Source organism: Microtus oregoni, unplaced genomic scaffold (genome assembly GCF_018167655.1).
Source record: "Microtus oregoni isolate MIOR12 unplaced genomic scaffold, Mior012 000050F_ref0000143, whole genome shotgun sequence".
In the NCBI taxonomy this organism is placed as follows: Eukaryota; Metazoa; Chordata; class Mammalia; order Rodentia; family Cricetidae; genus Microtus; species Microtus oregoni.
The window spans coordinates 2,505,001-2,526,960 of NW_024543256.1; the positions used below are offsets into that span (position 1 = coordinate 2,505,001).

The window sequence follows — 21,960 nt, forward strand, 5'->3', positions numbered from 1 at the left end:
ATGGCTAGAAACCAATTATGAGTGAGTACATCCCTTGTTCATCTTTTTGGGTCTGGGTTACCTCACTCAGTATAGTGTTTTCTATTTCCATCCATTTGCATGCAAAATTCGAGAAGTCGTTGTTTTTTACCGCAGCATAGTACTCTAATGTGTATATATTCCACACTTTCTTCATCCATTCTTCCATTGAAGGGCATCTAGGTTGTTTCCAGGTTCTGGCTATTACAAATAATACTGCTATGAACATAGTTGAACAAATGTTCTTGTCATATGATCGGGCATCTCTTGGGTATATTCCCAGGAGTGGTATGGCTGGGTCCAGGGGTAGGTTGATCCCGAATTTCCTGAGAAACCGAAACACTGATTTCCAAAGTGGTTGCACAAGATTGCATTCCCACCAGCAATGCATGAGTGTACCCCTTCCTTGTTTGTTTCTTGAGACAGGTTTTCTCTGTGTAGGCTTGACTTTTCTGGAACTAGCTATATTGACCAGGATGGCCTCGAACTCAGAGAGAGCTGCATCTGCCTCCCAAGTGCTGGGATCAAAGGCATGTGCCACCACCACATCCATACTGTCTTCCCAAGTGATTCTAAGTTGTATCAAATTGTCAATTAAAACTAACGCTGATTTGACCTCCAAGGTATTAGTGTTGGCAGAGATTTCTGTCCTGCCCCGTCCCGCATCTGTTCAATACCCCAAAAATACACAGAGACCTACATTAATTATAAACTGGTTGGCCTAGTAGCTTAGCCTTCTTATTAACTCATAACTTATATTAGCCCATAATTCTTGTCTGTGTTAGCCATGTAACTTGGTACCTGTTATCAACGAGGCATTCTCATCTTGCTTTGTCTGTGTCTGGGTGATGGCTGCAGACTGACCTTTCTTCTTCCCAGAATTCTCCTGTTCTAGTTGTCCTGCCTATACTTCCTGCCTGGTCGCTCCACCTATACTTCCTGTCTGGCTATTGGCCAATCAGCGTTTTATTAAAAATAATACAAGTGACAGGATAAAAGACCATTATCCAACAGTATATTGGGATTATAGATGTGTTCCAGTTTATGTAGCGCTAATGATTAAATCCAGGATTTTTGCATGTTAGCAAAGAATTCTGCTAAGTGAGCCACATCTCCAGATCCTCTTGTGATGCCTTTGTTTGACTTTAATAACCAAGATAATAATGAACCCATTTAATATGTTGAGAAATATTTTTTTCTTTTGTCTTTTTCAAGAAGTTTGTGAAAGGTGGGCAGTGGTGGCACTTGTCTTTAATCCCAGCACTCGATAGGCAGAAGCAGGCAGATCTCTTTGAGTTCAAGGACAGCCTGATCTACAGAGTGAGTTCAGGACAGTCTCCAAAGCTACACAGAGAAACCCTGTTCAAAAAAAAACAGAAGTTTATGATAAAGTAGTGTGTATTTTTCTTGAAATATTTTATATAGAATTCATCTTTTAATTTATCCAGGCATTGATTTTTTTTATTCAAAGTTTTGAAATTGTTGGCTTAATCTCATATTGTTACATTCAGATTTTTATTTTTTAATTATTTGTGTATGGTAACTGGAATATGCCACTGTGTATGTGTGAATGTCAGAGGACAACTCGATTGAACCTATTTTCTCCTATGTATATGTGGGTTCTGGAGATTGGACTCATATTATCAGGCTTGACAAAAAACACCCTTACCTTTCTGGATTGTTTTGCTAACCTCAAACTTGCATATTTATTGTAAGGATATGTAATGATTAAGTTTATAGGAAGAAATAAAAAAAGATGAGAAGTTAGATGACCTCAAACATCTAGAGAGGGCTTTTTTTTTTTTGCTGGAGAGGTGCCATCCTGAGTACTCGCCTCACCATGATCAGGGCAAAAGACCCAGTCACTCAGTGACCATAGTTCCAAGGGCACAGTTCATATTCTCCAAGATGGGAGTTTTGTAATGATAGTGAAATGGGAAAGCATTCATTAGTGGCAGAATAGGGAGGTTAGCTGTTTTCCTTAAATAAGCTGTTTTTGAAAATATAGTCTGTTGTTTCTATGCAACTATCTGTTGTCTTGAATTGAGGTCAGCTGCTTTTCTTCTGAAGTCAAATAGTTAACTTCATGGAACTTTGAACTCAGTTTTAGGGCTTTTGGCTTTGGTGAATGGGTCCCTTTATTTCTAATATAAAACATCATTTCTATTTGTAAAAATATTTCCAGATTTGGTTGCTCAACGTGGAGAAAGATTGGAATTACTGATAGACAAAACAGAAAACCTTGTGGATTCAGTAAGTATAGAATATGATATTTCTTTCCAGGGTTTTAAAACAACTGCACTTATGTCTAAGAAAATATGGAAATGCCTTAAATCTTAGGCTGAGGTATTTTGTTTCTCTGTTTCATTTCTCATATCTATTATGTCATTATTTTGTGATAAGAAGGGTAAAAGTGAGACATACAAAACAATCTCTCAGCAGCCATCAATGAAGCTTTTTTAAAAAAAAAAATATACTCAATGTTTAGAATTAATTTCCTAAAAGTTTGGATTGAGGCAAAGTTTTTCAATTGATAAATAATTCATTATGTACTTTTGCTGTAAGTTTCAGCTTGGTGTGTCTGACTCATTGTGAATCCTGAAACTATGCAATTCCTTTTGGTGTTTATAGTGTTAACTTCATTTTTTTCCTTATATCAAGCCAAAGGTATAAGTTGAAATGTGCCATTAATCCTTAACTGAGATAAGTATGTCCCTGTGTGTTACTTGTTCTATTCTCACATATTTCTTTATATTTTTCACTCTTCTCTCATATATTACATCCCTCCCTCCCCTTCCCCATGCTTCCCCCACCTCCCTTGTCCCCTAGTTCCATCCCCCTTCTGTTTCCCTTCAGAAAAGAGCAGACCTCCCAAGGCCATCAATCAAACATGGCTTAATATGCTACAATAAGACCATGCACATACCATCATATCAAAGCTGAACAAGGTGACCCAGTAGGAGGAAAAGGGTCAGAGACAGCCCCCACTCCACTCTTAGGAATCCTACAAGAACACCAGGCTACTCTGCCATAACATATTGTAGAGGATCTAGGTCAGACCCGTACAGGATCCCTGATCTCTGTAAGCCCCCATGAGTCCCAGTCAGTTGATTCTATGGGTTGTGTTCTTGTGGTGTCCTTGTCCTCTCTGGTTACTCCTATCCTTCCTTCCCCTCCTCCTCAAGTCCCCCTGATCTCTGCCTAATGTTTAACTGCTCCAGTCAATTACTGGTTATAGTCTCTCTGGTCTCTTTAATGATGATTCTGCTAGGCTCTGGTCCCAGAATACCCTGCAGGCAGGACAAGCTATACATTGAAGATTTTGTGGCTGGGTTGCTACCTCAATCCCTCCACTTGAGGCCTTGTCTGGCTATAAAAGATGAACGAGTCAGACTCTGTGTCCCCCATTATTAGGAGTCTTTGCTATGGTTACTCTTGTAAATTCCATCGAATTTCCATTGAACTGTTTTCACTTCACCCCCCCCCAAATGCTCCTCCCAATTCCCAGTATTTTCTCCCACATTCTGACTTGATCTCTCCTGTTTCCAACCCCACTCGCCCTCAGTCCATCCTCGAAAGCTGTTCTATTACTTCTTCCCAGGGAGATCCTTGTGTTCCCCCCTTAAGCCTGCCTTGTTTCTTAGACTCTCTGGGTCTGTGGACCTTAGTATGATTATCTTTTACTTTAAAGCTAATATCCATGCCTTGTTAGTCTTTCTGTGTCTGGGTTACCTCACTCAGGATGATATTTTTCAAGTTCCATCCATTTGCCTGCAAATTTCTTTATGTCATTGTTTTTAACAGCTAAGTAATAAATACTCTGTTATGTAAATGTGCCACATTTTCTTTATCCATTCTTCAGTTGAGAGACATCTAGGTTGCTTCCAGGTTCTAGTTATTACTAATAAACATGCTATGAACATAGTTGAGCAAGTGTCCTGTGGTTGAGCATCGTTTGGGTATATGCCCAAGAGTAGTATGGCTGGTTCTTGACATAGATCAATTCCCAATTTTCAGATGAACTGCAATATTGATTTCCAAAGTGGCTTTACAAGTTTACACTCCCACCAGCAGTGGAGGGAATGTTCCCCCTTCTTCTACATCCTCTCCAGCATGAACTGTCATTTGTGTTTTTTATCTTACCCATTCTAATAAGCATAATATGGAGTCTTGGAGTCTTTTTGATTTTCATTTCCCTGATGGCTAATGATATTGAACATTTCTTTGTTTCTTGACCATTTTGGTTTTCTCTGTTAAATTCTGTTTAGATCTGTAGTCCAGCAGGACAGTGGTGGCACGTGCCTTTAACCCTAGCTCTCAGGAGGCAAAGGTAAGAGGCAGGAGGATCTCTGTAAGTTCAAGGCCAGCCTGGTCTATAGAGCTAGTTCCAGGACAACTAGTGTTGTTACATAGAGAAATACTTTCTCAACAAAACAAAACAAAATAGGTCTGTTCTCCATTTTTAATATTGGTTTGTCGATGTCTAGTTTCTTGAGTTCTTTATATATTTTGGATATTAGCCCTCTGTCAGATGTGAAGCTGGTGATAATCTTTTCTGTTCTGTGGGCTGCTGTTTTGTCCTATTGATGGTATCCTTTGCTATATAGAAGTTTTTCAGTTTCATGAGATTCCATTTATTAATTGTTGATCTTAGTACCTACACTCTTGGTGTTCTGTTCAGGAAGTTGTCTTCTGTGCCAATAGTTCAAGGCTATTCCCCACTTTCTCTTCTATCAGGTTCAGTGTATCTGGTCTTATGATGAGGTCTTTGATTCATTTGGAGTTAATTTTTTGTGCAAGATGGTAAGTATGGATCTGTTTGCTTTCTTCAACATACCAGCATCCAGTTGGACCAGTGCCATGTGTTGAAGATGCCTTCCTTTTTCTATTATATATTTCTGTCTTATTTATCAAAAATTAGGTGTCCATAGATATGTGTATTTATGTCTGGGTCTTTGATTCAATTCCATTGATCAACATGTCTGTTTTTATGGCAGTACCATGTGGTTTATTTTACTACAGCTCTGTAGTATAGCTTGAAATCATGGATGGTGATACCTCCAGAAGTTCTTTTATTATATAGGGTTGTTTTAGCTATCCTTGGTCTTTTATTTCATATGAAGTTGAGCATTAATTCTTTCAAGATCTATAAAGAATTGTGTTAGAATTTTGATGGAGATTGTGTTTAATCTGTAGATTGCTTTTGGTAGGATGGCTGTTTTTAGTATGTTAATCCTACCAATCCATGAGCATGGGAAACTTTTGCATCATCTGATATCTCCTTCAATTTCTTCTTTGAAGACTTTAAGTATTTATTATAAAGTCTTTCACTTGTTTGGTTATAGTTAACCCCAGGATATTTTATATTTTTGTGGCTATTGTAAAGGGTATTGTTTCCCTGAATTCTTTCTCATCCTGTTTGTCATTTGTATATAGGTGTGCTACTAATTTTTTAGTTAACTGTATATCCAGCCACATTGCTGAAGATATTTATCAGTTGTAGGAGTCCCCTGGTAAAAAGTTTGGTATCACTTATGTGATAATTATCTTATCATCTGCAAATAGCAACACTTTGACTTCTTCCTTTCCAACTTATATCCCCTTAATCTCCTTTTGTTGTCTTATTGCTCTAGCTAGAACGTTGAATACTATATTGAATACATATGGAGAGAGTGGACAGCCTTATCTTGTTCCTGATTTTAGTGAAATTGCATTGAATTTCTCTCAGTTAATTTGATGTTGGCTGTAGGCTTGCTGTATACTGCCTTAATTATGTTTAGGTATGTTCCTTGTATCCCTGATCTCTCCAAGACCTTTATCATGAAGGAATGTTAGATTTAGTCAAAGGTATCTTCAGTATATAAAGAGATGTTCATGTGGTTTTTTTCTTTCACCTTGTTTATATGGTAAATTACATTGACAGGTTTTCGTATGTTGAACCATGCCTGCATCTCTACAATGAAGCCTACTTATCATGGTGTATGATCTTTTTGATGTGTTTTTGAATTTGATTTGTGAGTATTTTATTGAGTATTTTTGCATAAATTTTTATGAGATTGGTCTGTAATTCTCTTCCTTTGTTGAATCTTTGTGTGGTTGGAAGTTTTTATTTTCTTTTTTCTTGATTTCTGCCTTGACACAGTAGTTGATTTATATGGAGTTGTTCAGTTTCCAATGAGTTTGTAGGATGTTTGCAGTTTCTGTTGTTGTTGATATCCAGATTTAATCTGTGGTGGTCTATTCTTCTGCCTGGTATGGCCTACACCTGAACAGGGATGTCTGCTGGCTTTGTAGGGGTAGGGTCAGTGGTATCTATCTTTACATTTTCTGTGCAGTTCATTGTAAAAGTGTTTTGAAAACAATGATAAACATATAGAGATATATTACAGGGTAAAATTTTACACATTTTAAAAAAGAGGGTGTTCATGACAACCTTTCAGGGGTGCGTGGTCTATCAAACCATATTTGTCTGGAAGTATTCCACAGGTTCTCATCTTATGTGGAAACAAAAGAAGAGCCTCCTTTCTAAAAGCAACATATCCTTAGACTCAAATTTTGGAATTAAGATGCTTTTTTTTCCATTTTTTTATTGAGAAAAGGAGAAAAAAAAACAAGTTTCCACCTCCTCCCAGCCTCCCATTTCCCTCCCCCTCCTCCCACCCTTCTCCCCCTCCTCCCACCCTTCTCCCCCTCCTCCCACCCTTCTCCCCATCCCCCCACTCCTCTCCCCCTCCCTCTACAGTCCAAAGAGCAGTCAGGGTTCCCTGCCCTGTGGTAAGTCCTAGGTCCTCCCCTCTCCGTCCATTTCTAGGAAGGTGAACATCCAAACTGGCTAGGCTCCCACAAAGCCAGCACATTACGTAGGTTCAAAACCCCGTGCCATTGTCCTTGGCTTCTCATCAGCCCTCATTGTTCGCCATGCTCAGAGAGTCCAGTTTTATCCCATGCTTTTTCAGTCACAGTCCAGCTGGCCTTGGTGAGCTCCCAATAGATCAGCTCCACTGTCTCAGTGGGTGGGTGCACCCGTCGTGGTCCCGACTTCTTTGCTCATGTTCTCCCTCCTTCTGCTCCTCATTGGGACCTTGGGAACTCAGTCCAGTGCTCCAGTGTGGGTCTCTGTCTCTATCTCCATCCATCACCAGATGAAGGTTCTATGATGATATGCAAGGTATTCGTCAGTATTGCTATAGGCTAGGGTCATTTCAGGTTCCCTATCCTCAGCTGCCCAGGAACTAACTGGGGACCTCGGCTTGGGCATCTGGGAGCCACTCTAGGTTCAAGTCTCTTGCCAACTCTAACGTGGCTCCCTTAACTAAGAATTGTGCCTCCGTGCTCCCCTATCCAACCTTCCTTTATCCCAATCCTCCTTTTTCCCCAAGTTCCCCCCATTCTCCCCTTCTCCCTTTTCTCTCCCCATCTCCCCTTACCCCCATCCCACCCCACCCCCAAGATCTCAATTTTCTCCCCGGCCATTTTGTCTACTTCCCATAGCCAAGAGGACAACTATATGTTTTTCCTTTGGTTCACCTTCTTACTTAGCTTCTTTGGGATCACCAATTGTAGTCTCCGTGACCCTTGTTTATGGCTAGAAACCAAAACATATGTGTTGGTTTAGCTTAGCAGCCCATACAATGAAATGTCTCTCTGTACTTAGCTCCTTCACAGTCAAAAAATTCAAGGAAACACAATAATATACATAATCCAGACTCTCTGTGAACTTTTCGTCTTTACATGGCTTGTTTTTACTCTATTACTTTTTAATGTTTATTTTTTTATTTTTACTCCTTGAAATCTGACTGTCTGTACTCTGTGTCTTTAAAGATGTTATCTTTTTTAAAGCATTAACTTTATTTTATGACTCTCTATACTCTTTTTCTTCTCTCTTCCAAGCCTACGTACATTTATCCAACACTATGACCCATTTAGAGGTCTTTTATGTCTGAATCTGTCCTACTATGTATCTGTAATATTTTACTGTCTAGGAGCACTTCATAAAATGCTAAGCATTTCTTAAAAACTTAAGCTGTGTTATTGCTCTGGTAATATGTCAGTGCCTGCTTGCCCTGCCCAGTCCAGCATGGTGAAGCCACTTGTCCCTCTGAGCCATGCGCACCGACCCACTTCTAGGCACATTGTCAGTCCACGACACCATTAAGCAAGCTACAGCACTTTGCTCACAAACCCCATCCAAATGCTCTGTCTCCCGCAAGAGCCAGAGGTCTCACTGGCAGCATAGCACAGAAAGCCTGCATTTCAAAATGGTATGGCTTTTATCTGCTGCTGCTGCTGCTGCTGCTGAGTCAGGAAAATCTCTCTTAAAGGAGCTGCGGCATGCCGCCAGCAAACAGCAAAAAGCTGTGTTAAACCTTTATAATATCCATGCTGGTTTAGCTTGGCAGCCCATATAATGAGATGTCTCTCTGTACTTAGCTCCTTCACAGTCAAAAAATTTAAAGAAAACACAATAATACACAGAATTCAGGCTTTCTGTGAATTTTCCATTTTTTTTTGAATTGAAGTATTTACATTTTATTTTATTTTTGGCTTTTTTTTTAAATCTGAGACAATATTTCTCTGTGTAACCCCAACTGTCCTGAAACTATCTTTGTAGACCAAGCTGGCCTCGAACCCATAGAGTTCTTGTCTCTTGTCTGCCTCCAGAGAGCTGGGAATAAAGGTGTGTACCACTATGGCCTGGGGTACTTTTTTTTTTATTCTTTGCAAAACCTGCCTTTTTTATTTATTTATTTTTTATTTATTTATTAAGGATTTCCATGGCAGCATTGTGTGTGATAGCCAGAACCTGGAAACAACCTAGATGCCCTTCAACGGAAGAATGGATGAAGAAAGTATGGAATATATACATATTAGAGTATTACTCAGCAGTAAAAAACAAGGACTTCTTGAATTTTGCATACAAATGGATGGAAATAGAAAACACTATCCTGAGTGAGGTAAGCCAGACCCAAAAAGAGGAACATGGGATGTACTCACTCATATTTGGTTTCTAGCCATAAATAAAGGACATTGAGCTTATAATTCATGTTCCTAGAGAAGCTAAATAAGAAGGTGAATCCAAAGACAAACACATAGGCATCCTCATGAATATTAACCTTCATCAGGCGATGAATTTTGCATTTTTATGTCGCTTATTTTTCTTTATTTCTTTTAATCTATAATTATCTGTACTCTATCTCTTTAAAGACTTTACCCTTTTTAAAAAACATTAACTTTATTTTATACTCTATCTTTTCTCTTCTAAGCCTATGTATATTTATTTAACAGTGTGACCCATTTAGAGGTCTTTTATGTCTGAATCTGTCCTATTGTGGATCTGTAATTCTTTACTGTCCAAGAGCAGTTTTGTTTTGCAGTTTTAAATTGCTAAGGGCTTAAGAATCTAAGCTGTGACATTCCTAGGTCAAAAACAGGTACTGTGGGCTTGCCCCGCCCAGTCCAGCATGGCAGAGCTACTTATGCCTCTGAGCTGTGTGCACCACTAGCATAGCAGAGCTGCTTGTGCCTTGGAGTCAGTTGTGCCTCTGAGCCGCACGTAATGCTCCCCTTTTAGGCACACAGCGAATTCAGAGGCCATCAAGTGAACCATAGCACTTTACTCACAAACCCCATGGAAATGCTCTGTCTCCCACAAGAGACAGAGGTCACTCTGGCAGCACAGCCCAGAAATTGGTATTTCAAAACCGCCACTTTCTAGTAGACCTGATCCTGCTGCCTACCCAGGCAGGGAGCGCCAAGCCATGCCAAACCACAGGCATGGTCTCACTTGCTTTGATCCCGACCCCAAGTGGGCACACAAACATCCGGGGCGTCAAATGCTCCATAACTGGAGATTGTACCGGTGGTAGGGCCCAAGAAGCCTTGTTTTAAAATGGTGCAGCTGTTTTTCTGCTGCTATTGCTGAGTCAGGAAATCTCTGTGGCACACCTGGGAAAGATTCCAACCAGCATCAGTCTCAGGCAGGAGAATCATGGTATCTGCCACACTTCCCTTACCAGCATTCTATTCTGTCTACTTCACCTATCTAAATTCTGCCTTATCAAAAGGCCAAGGCAGTCTCTTTATTCAACCAATGAAAGCAACACACAAACAGAAGAACCTCCTACACCATAAACCTATGCTGTGACCTAGGTAATTGACAGAATCTCCTCTTTCTATTTTTTTTTTTGTTCAAACATTTTTTTTTATTTTTTATTTTTTTTTGTCATTTTTTTATTGAGAAAAGGAAAAAAAACAAGTTTCCGCCTCCTCCCAGCCTCCCATTTTCCTCCCCTTCTCCCACCCTTCTCCCCCTCCTCCCACCCTTCTTCCCATCCGCCCACTCCTCTCCCCCTCCTTCTCCAGTCCAAAGAGCAATCAGGGTTCCCTGCCCTGTGGTAAGTCCTAGGTCCTCCTCCCTCCGTCCATATCTAGGAAGGTGAACATCCAAACTGGCTAGGCTCCCACAAAGCCAGCACATTAAGTAGGATCGAAACCTAGTGCCATTGTCCTTGGCTTCTCATCATCCCTCATTGTTCGCCATGATCAGAGAGTCCAGTTTTATCCCATGCTTTTTCAGTCACAGTCCAGCTGGTCTTGGTGAGCTCCCAATAGATCAGCTCCACTGTCTCAGTGGGTGGGTGCACCCCTCGTGGTCCCGACTTCTTTGCTCATGTTCTCCCTCCTTCTGCTCCTCATTGGGACCTTGGGAGCTCAGTCCAGTGTTCCAGTGTGGGTCTCTGTCTCTATCTTCATCGATCACCAGATGAAGGTTCCTGGTGATATGCAAGATATTCGTCAGTATTGCTATAGGATAGGGTCATTTCAGGTTCCCTATCCTCAGCTGCCCAAGGAACTAACTGGGGACATCGCCTTGGGCTCCTGGGAGCCACTCTAGGTTCAAGTCTCTTGCCAGCCCTAAGGTGGCTCCCTTAACTAAGAATTGTGCTTCCGTGTTCCCCTATCCAGCCTTCCTTTATCCCAATCATCCTGTTTCCCCAAGTTACCCCCATCCTCCCCTATTCCCTTTTCTCTCCCCATCTCCCCTTTCCCCCATCCCACTACACCCCCAAGATCCCAATTTTTCTCCCCGGCAATTTTGTCTACTTCCCATAGCCAAGAGGATAACTATATGTTTTTCCTTGGGTTTGCCTTCTTACTTAGCTTCTTTAGGTTCACCAATTGTAGACTCCGTGACTCTTATTTATGGCTAGAAACGAATTATGAGTGAGTACATCCCATGTTCATCTTTTTGGGTCTGGGTTACCTCACTCAGTATAGTGTTTTCTATTTCCATCCATTTGCATGCAAAATTCAAAAAATCATTGTTTTTTAACGCAGTGTAGTACTCTAATGTATATATATTCCATACTTTCTTCATCCATTCTTCCATTGAAGGGCATCTAGGTTGTTTCCAGGTTCTGGCTATTACAAATAATACTGCTATGAACATAGTTGAACAAATGCTCTTGTCATATGATCGGGCATCTCTTGGGTATATTCCCAGGAGTGGTATTGCTGGGTCCAGGGGTAGGTTGATTCCGAATTTCCTGAGAAACCGAAACACTGATTTCCAAAGTGGTTGCACAAGATTGCATTCCCACCAGCAATGGATGAGGGTACCCCTTCCTCCACAGCCTCTCCAGCAAAGGCTATCATTGGAGTTTTTGATTTTAGCCATTCTGACAGGTGTAAGATGATATCTCAAAGTTGTTTTGATTTGCATTTCCCTGATTGCTAAGGGGGTTGAGCATGACCTTAAGTGTCTTTTGGCCATTTGAACTTCTTCTGTTGAGAATTCTCTGTTCAGTTCAGTGCCCCATTTTTTAATTGGGTTAATTAGCATTTTAAAGTCTAGTTTCCTGAGTTCTCTATATATTTTGGAGATCAGACCTTTGTCTGTTGCGGGGTTGGTGAAGATCTTCTCCCAGTCAGTAGGTTGCCGTTTTGTCTTAGTGACAGTGTCCTTTGCTTTACAGAAGCTTCTCAGTTTTAGTATGTCCCATTTATTCAATGTTGCCCTTAATGTCTTGCTGCTGGGGTTACACATAGGAAGCGATCTCCTGTGCCCATCTGTTGTAGGGTACTTCCCACTTTCTCTTCTATCAGGTTCAGTGTGTTCGGGCTGATATTGAGGTCTTTAATCCATTTGGACTTGAGTTTTGTGCATGGTGATAGATATGGGTCTATTTTCATTCTTCTACAGGTTGACATCCAGTTGTGCCAGCACCATTTGTTGAAGATGCTTTCTTTCTTCCATTGTATACTTTTAGCTCCTTTATCGAAAATGAGGTGTTCATAGGTTTGTGGGTTAAAATTTGGGTCTTCTATACGATTCCATTGGTCGACTTCTCTGTTTTTATGCCAGTACCACACTGTTTTCATCACTGTAGCTCTGTAATAGAGTTTGAAGTCAGGGATGGTAATGCCTCCAGACAATACTTTATTGTATAGGATTGTTTTGGCTATCCTGGGTTTTTTGTTTTTCCATATAAAGTTGATTATTGTCCTCTCAAGATCGGTGAAGAATTTTCCTGGGATTTTGATGGGGATTGAGTTGAATCTATAAATTGCCCACGGTAGAATTGCCATTTTTACTATGTTGATCCTCCCAATCCAAGAGCAAGGGAGGTCCTTCCATTTTCTGGTATCCCCCTCAATTTCTTTCTTCAATGCCTTAAAGTTCTTGTCAAATAGATCTTTCACTTCCTTGGTTAGAGTTATCCCAAGATATTTTATGCTGTTTGTGGCTATCGTGAAAGGTGAAGCTTCTCTGATTTCCCTCTCTGCTTCCATATCCTTTGTGTATAAGAGGGCGACTGATTTTTTGGAGTTGATCTTGTATCCTGCCACATTACTAAAGGTGTTTATCAGCTGTAAAAGTTCTTTGCTGGAGTTTTGGGGGTCGCTTATGTACACTATCATATCATCTGCAAATAACGAAAGTTTCACTTCTTCCTTTCCAATTCGAATCCCCTTGATCCCCTTATGTTGTCTTATTGCTATTGCTAGAACTTCAAGCACTATATTGAAGAGGTATGGCGAGAGTGGACAGCCTTGTCGTGTTCCTGAGTTTAGTGGGATGGCTTTGAGTTTCTCTCCGTTTAATTTGATGTTAGCTGTCGGCTTGCTGTATATAGCTTTTATTATATTTAGGTATAACCCTTGTATCCCTAATCTCTCCAATACTTTTATCATAAAGGGATGTTGAATTTTGACAAATGCTCTTTCAGCATCTAATGAAATGATCATATCGTGTTTTTCTTTCAGTTTATTTATATGATGGATTACATTGGTAGATTTTCATATGTTGAACCAGCCCTGCATCTCTGGGATGAAGCCTGCTTGATCATAATGGATAATTTTTCTAATGTGTTCTTGGATTTGGTTTGCCAGTGTTTTGTTGAGGATTTTTGCGTCGATGTTCATGAGTGAGATTGGCCTATAATTCTCTTTCTTGGTTGAGTCTTTGTGTGGTTTTGGTATCAGAGTAACTGTAGCTTCATAAAAGGAATTTGGCAATGCCTCTTCTGTTTCTATATTGTGAAATACATTAAGGAGTATAGGTATTAGCTCTTCTTGGAAGTTCTGGTAGAATTCCTCATTGAAACCGTCTGGTCCTGGGCTTTTTCTGGTAGGGAGGTTTTTGATAGCCTCTTCTAATTGTTCGCGACTAACAGGTCTATTTAGATTGTTCACCTGGTCCTGGTTTAACTTTGGTCTATGGTATTTATTCAAAAAAGTGTCCATTTCCTTTACATTTTCCAGTTTTGTGGCATATAGGCTTTTGTAGTAAGATCTAATGATTCTCTGAATTTCCTCTGTGTCTGTGGTTATGTCCCCCTTTTCATTTCTGATCTTATTAATTTGCAAATTCTCTCTCTGCCGTTTGATTAGTTTGGATAGGGGTTTGTCAATCTTGTTGATTTTCTCCAGGAACCAGCTTTTTGTTTCATTGATTCTTTGTATTGTTTTCTGTGTTTCTATTTTGTTGATTTCAGCCCTCAGTTTGATTATTTCCAGTCTTCTACTCCTCCTAGGTGAGTCTGCTTCTTTTTTTTCTAGAGCTTTCAGGTGTGCTGTTAAGTCTCCAATGTGAGCGTTCTCTGTTTTCTTTAAGTGGGCACTTAATGCTATGAACTTTCCTCTTAGGACTGCTTTCATATTGTCCCATAAGTTTGAGTATGTTGTTTCTTTATTTTCATTCAGTTCCAGGAAGACTTTAATTTCTTTCTTAATTTCTTCCTTAATCGATGTATGGTTCAGTAGTTGACTGTTCAGTTTCCATGAATTTGTAGGCTTTCTGGGGGTAGCATTGTTGTTGAATTCTAACTTTAATCCATGGTGATCTGATAAGACACAGGTGGTTACTAATATTTTTTTGTAACTGTGGATGTTTGCTTTGTTACCGACTATGTGGTCGATTTTTGAGAAGGTTCCATGAGCTGCAGAGAAGAACATATATTCTTCCCTATTTGGGTGGAATGTTCTATAGATGTCTGTTAAGTCCATTTGCTTCATTACCTCCATTAATTCTCTTATTTCTCTGTTAGGTTTCTGTCTGATTGACCTGTCCATTGGTGATAGAGGAGTGTTGAAGTCTCCTACTATTAGTGTGTGCGGTTTGATGGCTGCCTTGAGTTTTAGCAATGTTTCTTTTACGTACGTGGGTGCTTTTATATTAGGGGCATAGATGTTCAGGAATGAGACTTCATCCTGATGAACTGTTCCTGTTATGAGTATAAAATGGCCCTCTCCATCTCTTCTGATTGATTTAAGTTTGAAGTCAACTTTGTTAGAAATTAGTATGGCCACACCTGCTTGTTTCTTAGGTCCATTTGCTTGATAAGCCTTTTCCCAGCCCTTTACTCTGAGTAGGTGCCTGTCTTTGTGGTTGAGGTGTGTTTCTTGTAAACAGCAGAATGTTGTATCCTGTTTTCTTATCCAATCTCTTAGCCTGTGCCTTTTTATAGGTGAGTTGAGTCCATTGACATTAAGTGATATTAATGACCAGTGGTTGTTAACTCTGGTCACTTTTTTAGTCGTAGAGTTTATGTGTTTCCCTTCTTTGAGTTGTGTTGATGAAGGCTCTCTAGATGTCTGAGTTATTGTGGTCATTGTTGGACTCCTTGGTTAGTGATTTTCCTTCTATTACTTTCTGTAAGCCTGGATTTGTGGCTGCGTATTGATTAAATTTGTTTTTATCCTGGAAAATTTTGTTTTCTCCATTTATAGTGAACGAAAGCTTGGCTGGGTATAGTAGTCTGGGCTTGCATCCATGGTCTCTCAGTTTCTGCATTACATCTATCCAGGACATTCTGGCTTTCATGGTTTCCATGGAGAAGTCAGGTGTAAGTCTGATAGGTTTACCTTTATAAGTGACTTGGCCCTTTTCCTTTGCAGCTTTTAAAATTCTTTCCTCATTCTGTATGCTTTGTGTTTTGATTATTTTATGGCGAGGGGATGTTTTGTTTTTTTTTTGATCCAGCCTATTCGGTGTTCTGTATGCTTCTTGAACCTTCATAAGTATATCTTTCTTTGCATTGGGAAAGTTTTCTTCTATAATTTTATTAAATATATTTTATGGACCATTGAGCTGCACTTCTTCTCCTTCTTCTACTCCTATTATTCTTAGGTTTGGTCTTTTTATTGTGTCCCAGATTTCCTGAATGTTTTGTGATGAGAGTTTGTTGGACTTGCTGTTTTCTTTGATCAGTGTGTTTATTTTCTCTATTGTATCTTCAGAATCTGAGATTCTTTCTTCTAACTCTTGTATTCTGTTTGTTATGCTTGTTTCTGTAGACTCTGTTTGTTTACTTAAATTTTCCATGTCCAGCCGGCCCTCTGTTTGTGTTTTCTTCTTTGCCTCCAGTTCAGTTTTCAAGTCTTGAACTGTTTCCATTATCTGTTTGATTGTTTTTCCTTGGTTTTCTAGGGTATCATTCACTGATTTATTCAATTCTTCTAACTTTCTGTTATATTTCTCATCCATTTCTATAAGGGCATTTTTTACATGCTGTTTAAGGGCGTCAATCACTTTCATGCAGTCAATCTTTTCGGCAGTGGGGCCGAAGTGGGGAGGGTTCTTGATGCAAGCTGGGTGGGCTAGGAAGAAAGAGGTAGTATGCAGGGAGTAGAGGCCCTGCAGAGAGCCCAAGAAGAATAGGGGGTTGAGGAACCTCTGAGTTCCCTGTCCAGGGCTGGCGCCGCGGGGTCAGAAACTCACCCCAATGTTGGCTCTCCTGGCACCAAGAGATCAGGTCTCCGTGCTGGTTGGGTAGCTCGCAAACAAAGCGCCTACCTTGCTTTGTGTAGGCAGGCTATAGAAACAAAGGAACTCCTGCCCGCTTGGGTGCCCTGAGGATTAGGACCCAGTGCCCAGACAGGCTGGGCTGGGTGAGTTATGTGCCAAAAGAGGGCCGTGGGGCCGAAGTGGGGAGGCTTCTGGATGCAAGCTGGGTGGGATAGGAAGAAAGAGGCAGCATGCAGGGAGTAGAGGCCCTGCAGAGAGCCCAAGAAGGATAGGGGGCTGAGGAACCCCTGAGTTCCCTGTCCCGGGCTGGCACTGCGGGGTCAGAAACTCACCCCAATTCCTCTTTCTATTTTTTTCAAGAGCAATTTGTAATCCCCATTTAGGCAAAACTTTCTTTACTTCAAACATTCTTTCTAAGGTATCTGCATTTGAATCAAATAGCAAAATGTCATCCATGTAATGGTAAATTATAGATTTAGGAAATTGTTTACATATTATTTCCACTGGCTGACTCACAAAGCATTGCCTAAGGGAGGATAGTCCTGTGAAGGCAATTTTTCTCTGCCCTTTTCTTATAGGTATAGTGAGGAAATAATCTTTTAAATCAATAACTATAAGAGACCATCCTTTAGGTAATAGAGAAGGCAAAATAATTCTAGATTGTAGAAGGCCCATAAGGTGAATTACCTTATTGACAGCTCTTAGATCTGTCACCATTCTCCATTTGCCAGATTTCTTTTTAACAACAAATAGAGGAGAATTCCAAGGGCTGGTTCATTCTTCAATATAGTGGGCATCTAGTTGCTTCTGTAACAGCTGTTCTAAAGCCTGCAGTTTTTCTTCTGTTAAAGGCTATTGTTTAACCCATATTGGTTTCTTAGTTAACCATTTTAAAGGTAGAGCCATTGGTACCTCTAAAGGTTTGCTAGTTGCTTTGTGTTCTTCTAGTAATAATTATAATATTATTTATACACACTCTTAGATTTGGTCTTTGATCATGTATAGAAGTCTGCCAACATATATACTTCCTATTGGAATTTTTGATTCATCCTCCATGTCTATTTCATCATCCAGAACAGTATGGTTTTTTACAGCAGGCAATGGATATTTTAATTTTCCTGGTGAGATATGTCCTCCATGGTGACTGGGAATGACTGGACCACTTTTGGCTTTGGGACCCGTGAGAGGCCCCTCGAGGAGTTTCCCCATGGTATTGGGTTGCCTTGTCTGTCTTTTGTTGATCTACATTCATTGGTTCAATGTCGGCCTTTACCACATCTTCTACATAATCTAGAAGGTGGAGACCTTCTATTTTTGCCATTCCCAGAGGAGACACTATTTCTAGGAATTCCTTGTCTACAGTCCCTTCTCAGATGTCTTATTCTACCACAATTGAAACATTTGCCATTTTTATGTCTCCTCATACCTTTGGAAATTGCTTCTCCTACCCAAGCCTCAGTATTAGAGTCAAATGTCTCAGCGTTCATTATTCCTACAGCACATTATGGTGAGGAGGCATGGATGCAAGTAATAGTCATAGTGGCAGGAGCCGGAAACAGATTACATTATGAATCAGAGAGCGAACTGAAAGTGTCGGGCAAGGCTGTATACTCTCAAAGTTTACCTCCAGTGATATACTTCCTCTAGCAATGCTGCAACTCCTAAATATTCCTAAGCAGTGTCACCAGTTGGGAATCAAGTGTTCAAATGCCATAGCCTATTTTGGACATTTCTCAGTCAAAGTATCACATCCATTTAGTCCCACATAAAGTCTGGTTTATCACTAAAATGTCACCCTGATATTAGTTCTGTCAGAAGGGGTACATCTTTAAAAATTAATGGATGGTAGCATGTTGTTGTCAGTACAAGCTCTGCTGGCAGCTACAGAACTAAATGATCCATAAGATGCAGTAGTAGCAAATCAGTACAAACAAAATTAGGAAATACATCAGCAGACAGCTTAGTTTTGGGCATATGTGATTGCTTGAAAACCATTTTGCTAAGAGAACCAACATCCAGCAGGTCAGAGAAACAAGTCAGTCAGTCTCTTCATCTGTATCTTTACTTTTCTCTTATCCCTTTTATATCGCCTAAGATAAAAATTTCTACACAAGAAAAGATTATGTCACAATCACAAGTTACATTTTTTTTTCAAAATCAAATTAGTCTTCACACTGAATGAAATCACATTATGATCACAAATTACATGTTTTTCTTAGAAGTCCATAAGCACTTAAACTTTTTTTGTATTAATATTCCTACCATAACATCTTCACCCCAAAGCAATGATCCTTAACAAAGATTTAAACAAGCCAAGTATATTTCAGCTTGTTCCTTTTGTACTAGCAGGCAGCTATTTACAGTTTCAGTGTAGCAGATTTCTATCCTATTTCTCTTCTACAAAACTTTACTCAAGTGGTCTAGCTAGCCATCTGTTTTTCTTTATACACAATAGGGTCATTTAATTTCCTTTCACAACTTTGTTTTTTCAAGGTGTATACTTGGGCCTGTGATTAATTCTGTAAGCTGCATGACCAAGAAACTCAGGCCTAACCTTGGGTGTAGGTATAAATTGCTTTCTTTGATCATCAGCCTGTTTTTCCAGAGGCATAATTCATGGAGCTATAATGCATGAAACTTCTTTGTTCTTATTTTCCATTCTCTGCAAATCTAAGAAAGGGGAAAGTGACTTCTAGCCTAATTTTCCCTTATTTGTATCTCTTGTTGGAGCAATAATTGGCAGAATTACCTATAACAGTTCCCTAATCATTTTTATTAACTGTCCTAACCACATGAATCTTTAAATTATTGATCTAACTAATCATCATTGCTCTTATAAAAATCATCTTCATTATTATCTTCAACTAAATTTCCCAGTGAGGAGTGGGATTTTCCCATGAAACCATCACTATACTAGACACAGTGGGATCCTTTCTCATAGTAATCACACCATGCCAAATACCAAAGGAACATGAGGTAGCAAGTAGGAGAAAGTACAGTAGAAGCAAGGGGTACCTGGGGACGACTTCCCCAGGGCTTTGTCCCTCCAGGTACTCACATCCTAGCTTTGCTCTCTGGTTGGCTGTATTCCTTAAGCTCCATTACTGATGACAGCTCCTCTGTCATGACCTCTGACAACATTTTCTAGTGCAGAATTACAAAGATATATATCCCCCAAAACCTATGTTTTGAACATAAAACATTTGATAGAAATGTAGTAATAGATGTGACCCCTCTTCCAGGGCTCCCAAGCCAGGGAAGCTGCACCCCCTCTTCAATGGCTGGCCTCCCCATGGCAGGCCCTGGGGTTCCAGGCTTGGGCACATGTGCACCCCTCTTCCACAGCCAGCCTCCAAGAGCTGGGCAGACTCCGGGGACTAAGGGTAGAGAAGCTGTGCCCTCCACTTCCACGGCCGGCCTCCCCAGGTCCAGCCAGGACAGACCCTGGGGAGGCAGGCTGGGGAAAATGTGCATTGCTCTTCCATGACATGCATGCCCTGGGGAGCTAGGCCAGAGAAGAAACACCCCCTCTTCCACCCAGCATCCTGAGGGCTGGCTAGGTCAAGAAAGATGTGCCCCCTCTACTACAGCTTCCTTTCCCGGGCAGGGCAGGCCCTGGAGTGTCAGGCTGAGAAGCTTTGCCCATACTTCCATGGCTGCCAGGCAGGGGAGTTGCACCCCCTCTTCCAAAGCTGACACCCCTGGGCTGTCAAGGCCTTGGGGTACCAGACCGGGGAAGATGTCCCCCCCTCTTCCAGTCAGCCTTCCCAGGGTCAGCCTGTCCCTGGAGTCCTAGTCGGGGTAGATACACCCCCTCTTCCACGGCAGACAGGCCCTATTGAGCCAGGCCAGGGAAAACGCATCTCCTCTTCCATGACTGGCCTTCCTGGGCAGGCCAGGCACTGGAGTCCCAGGCCGGGGAAGATGTGCACCCTCTTACATGGCCAGCCTCCCCAGGCAGGCCAGTCCCTGTAGTGCCAGGCCAGGGAAGCTGTGCCTCCTCTTCCACAGCTGGCTTCCCCAGGGCAGATCAGGCCCTGGGTTGCAGGGCTGGGAAGCTGTGCCTCCTCATCCTCGACTGGCCTCCCTAGATTACGCCAAGCCCTGGTGTGCCAGGACAGGGAAGCTGCTCCCCATCATCCACAGCTGGCCTCCATAGGGCAGTCCAGTCCTTGGGGTGCCAGGCCTGGGAAGCTGTGCCCTCTTTCCACAGCCTGCCTCCCCAGGGCAAGCCAGTCCCTGTGGTGACATGCTGAGGAAGTTGGGCCTACTTATCCACGGTTGGCCTCCCCAGGGCAGGACAGGCTGTGTTGTGCCAGGCCTGGGAAGATGCGCACCTCATCCAGGGCTTTCAGGTCCAAAGATGCCAGGCTGGGGAAGCAGTGCCCTTTCCTCCACGGCTGAACTCCCCAGGATAGGTTCTGGCGTGCCAGGTGAGGGATGCTGTGCCACCACATCCATGGTTGCCAGGCTAGGTAAACTGTACCCCCTCTTCCACGGATGTCCTCCCCAGACCAGGCCTGGGCCTTGGGTGCCATGATGAAATTACTGTGTCCCCTCTTCCACGGATGCCAGCCTGTGGAAGCAATGTCTTCTCTTCCACATCCACCAGGCTGGGGAAACTGCACTTCTACTTCCACAGTTGGCCTCCCCAAGACATGCCAGGCCCTTGGGTAACAGGCTCGGGAATCTGTGCACCCTCATCCAGGGATGCCAAGCCAGGGACACTGTACCCCCTCTTCAATGGCTGGCCTCCCCATGGGAGAACCTGGGGTCCAGGCTTGGGAAATGTAATGGGAGCCTTAAAGTTCTAGCCTTCAAGACTTTCGTGCAGGGTTCAATTAAAGACACCACGATAAGCTAAAAGGGGACTAAAAATCTGAGGGTAAAGAACTCGATTCACAATGGGAATCATCTGCCCATGTTTATTCTTCTCTCTTTCTCTCTTTATTCTTGTTCTGCCTTGTTCTACCTGTTACCAATGTTCACAGTCATATATAACTTTTAAAGCAGCAATTCTCCAGCCCTAGCAGGCTTCAGGACCAAAATTCTTTTGCACCATAGAAATCAGATAAGGGTTTTTATACACACACACACATACACAGAGAGAGAGAGAGACAGAGACAGAGACAAAGACAGAGACAGAGAGATCCATGGGAGTGACTAGTGCACATCTAGTGAACACCTTAATGGAGAAAGTTAAGAAAGGAATTAAATCATCAGGGAATTCTAAGAGGGGAAGGTTACTGTGCTACGCTACATTTATAGGTGGTTAGTAAAGGGCTGAAAGGTTTATTTTCAGTAAAATTATGAGTAGGGCTGGGGAAGTTGTACCCACTCTTCCACAGTTGGCCTTCCCAGGGCTACCAAGGACCCTGGGATGCCAGGCCAGGGGAGATACACTCCCTCTTCCATGGTAGGGGAAGATGTGCTTCCTCTTCCAAGGCTGGACTCCCCTGGGCCAATCAAGCCTTGGTGTTCCAGGCAGGAAGATGTGCCCCCTCTTCCATGACCAGCCTCCCTAGATCCAGCCAAGCCTTGGGGATTTAGGCCTCCGAACCTGTGACTCCCTGTCTTCTCCCTAGAGTTAGGGACAGCCTCCTGAGGGCCTACGAGGCCCAGGGTGCCAAGCTGGTGAAGCTGTGTCCTCCTTCATGGTCTGTATCCCCAGGGTTAGACAAGCCCTGGGGTGC

The 21,960-nt window shown here is 41.8% G+C and overlaps 1 protein-coding gene across 4 annotated transcripts in view; it reads left to right on the plus strand.

Moving 5' to 3' along the window:
- The window catches only part of LOC121437282 (vesicle-associated membrane protein 7), a 44,604-nt gene that overhangs the window by 17,831 nt on the left and 4,813 nt on the right, over nt 1-21,960 (plus strand). For all 4 annotated transcript variants that reach the window (XM_041637147.1, XM_041637149.1, XM_041637148.1 and 1 more), the window contains one exon: nt 2,204-2,271. In XM_041637147.1, the coding sequence (XP_041493081.1) occupies nt 2,204-2,271 (68 nt within the window). The remainder of the gene's footprint in view (nt 1-2,203; nt 2,272-21,960) is intronic.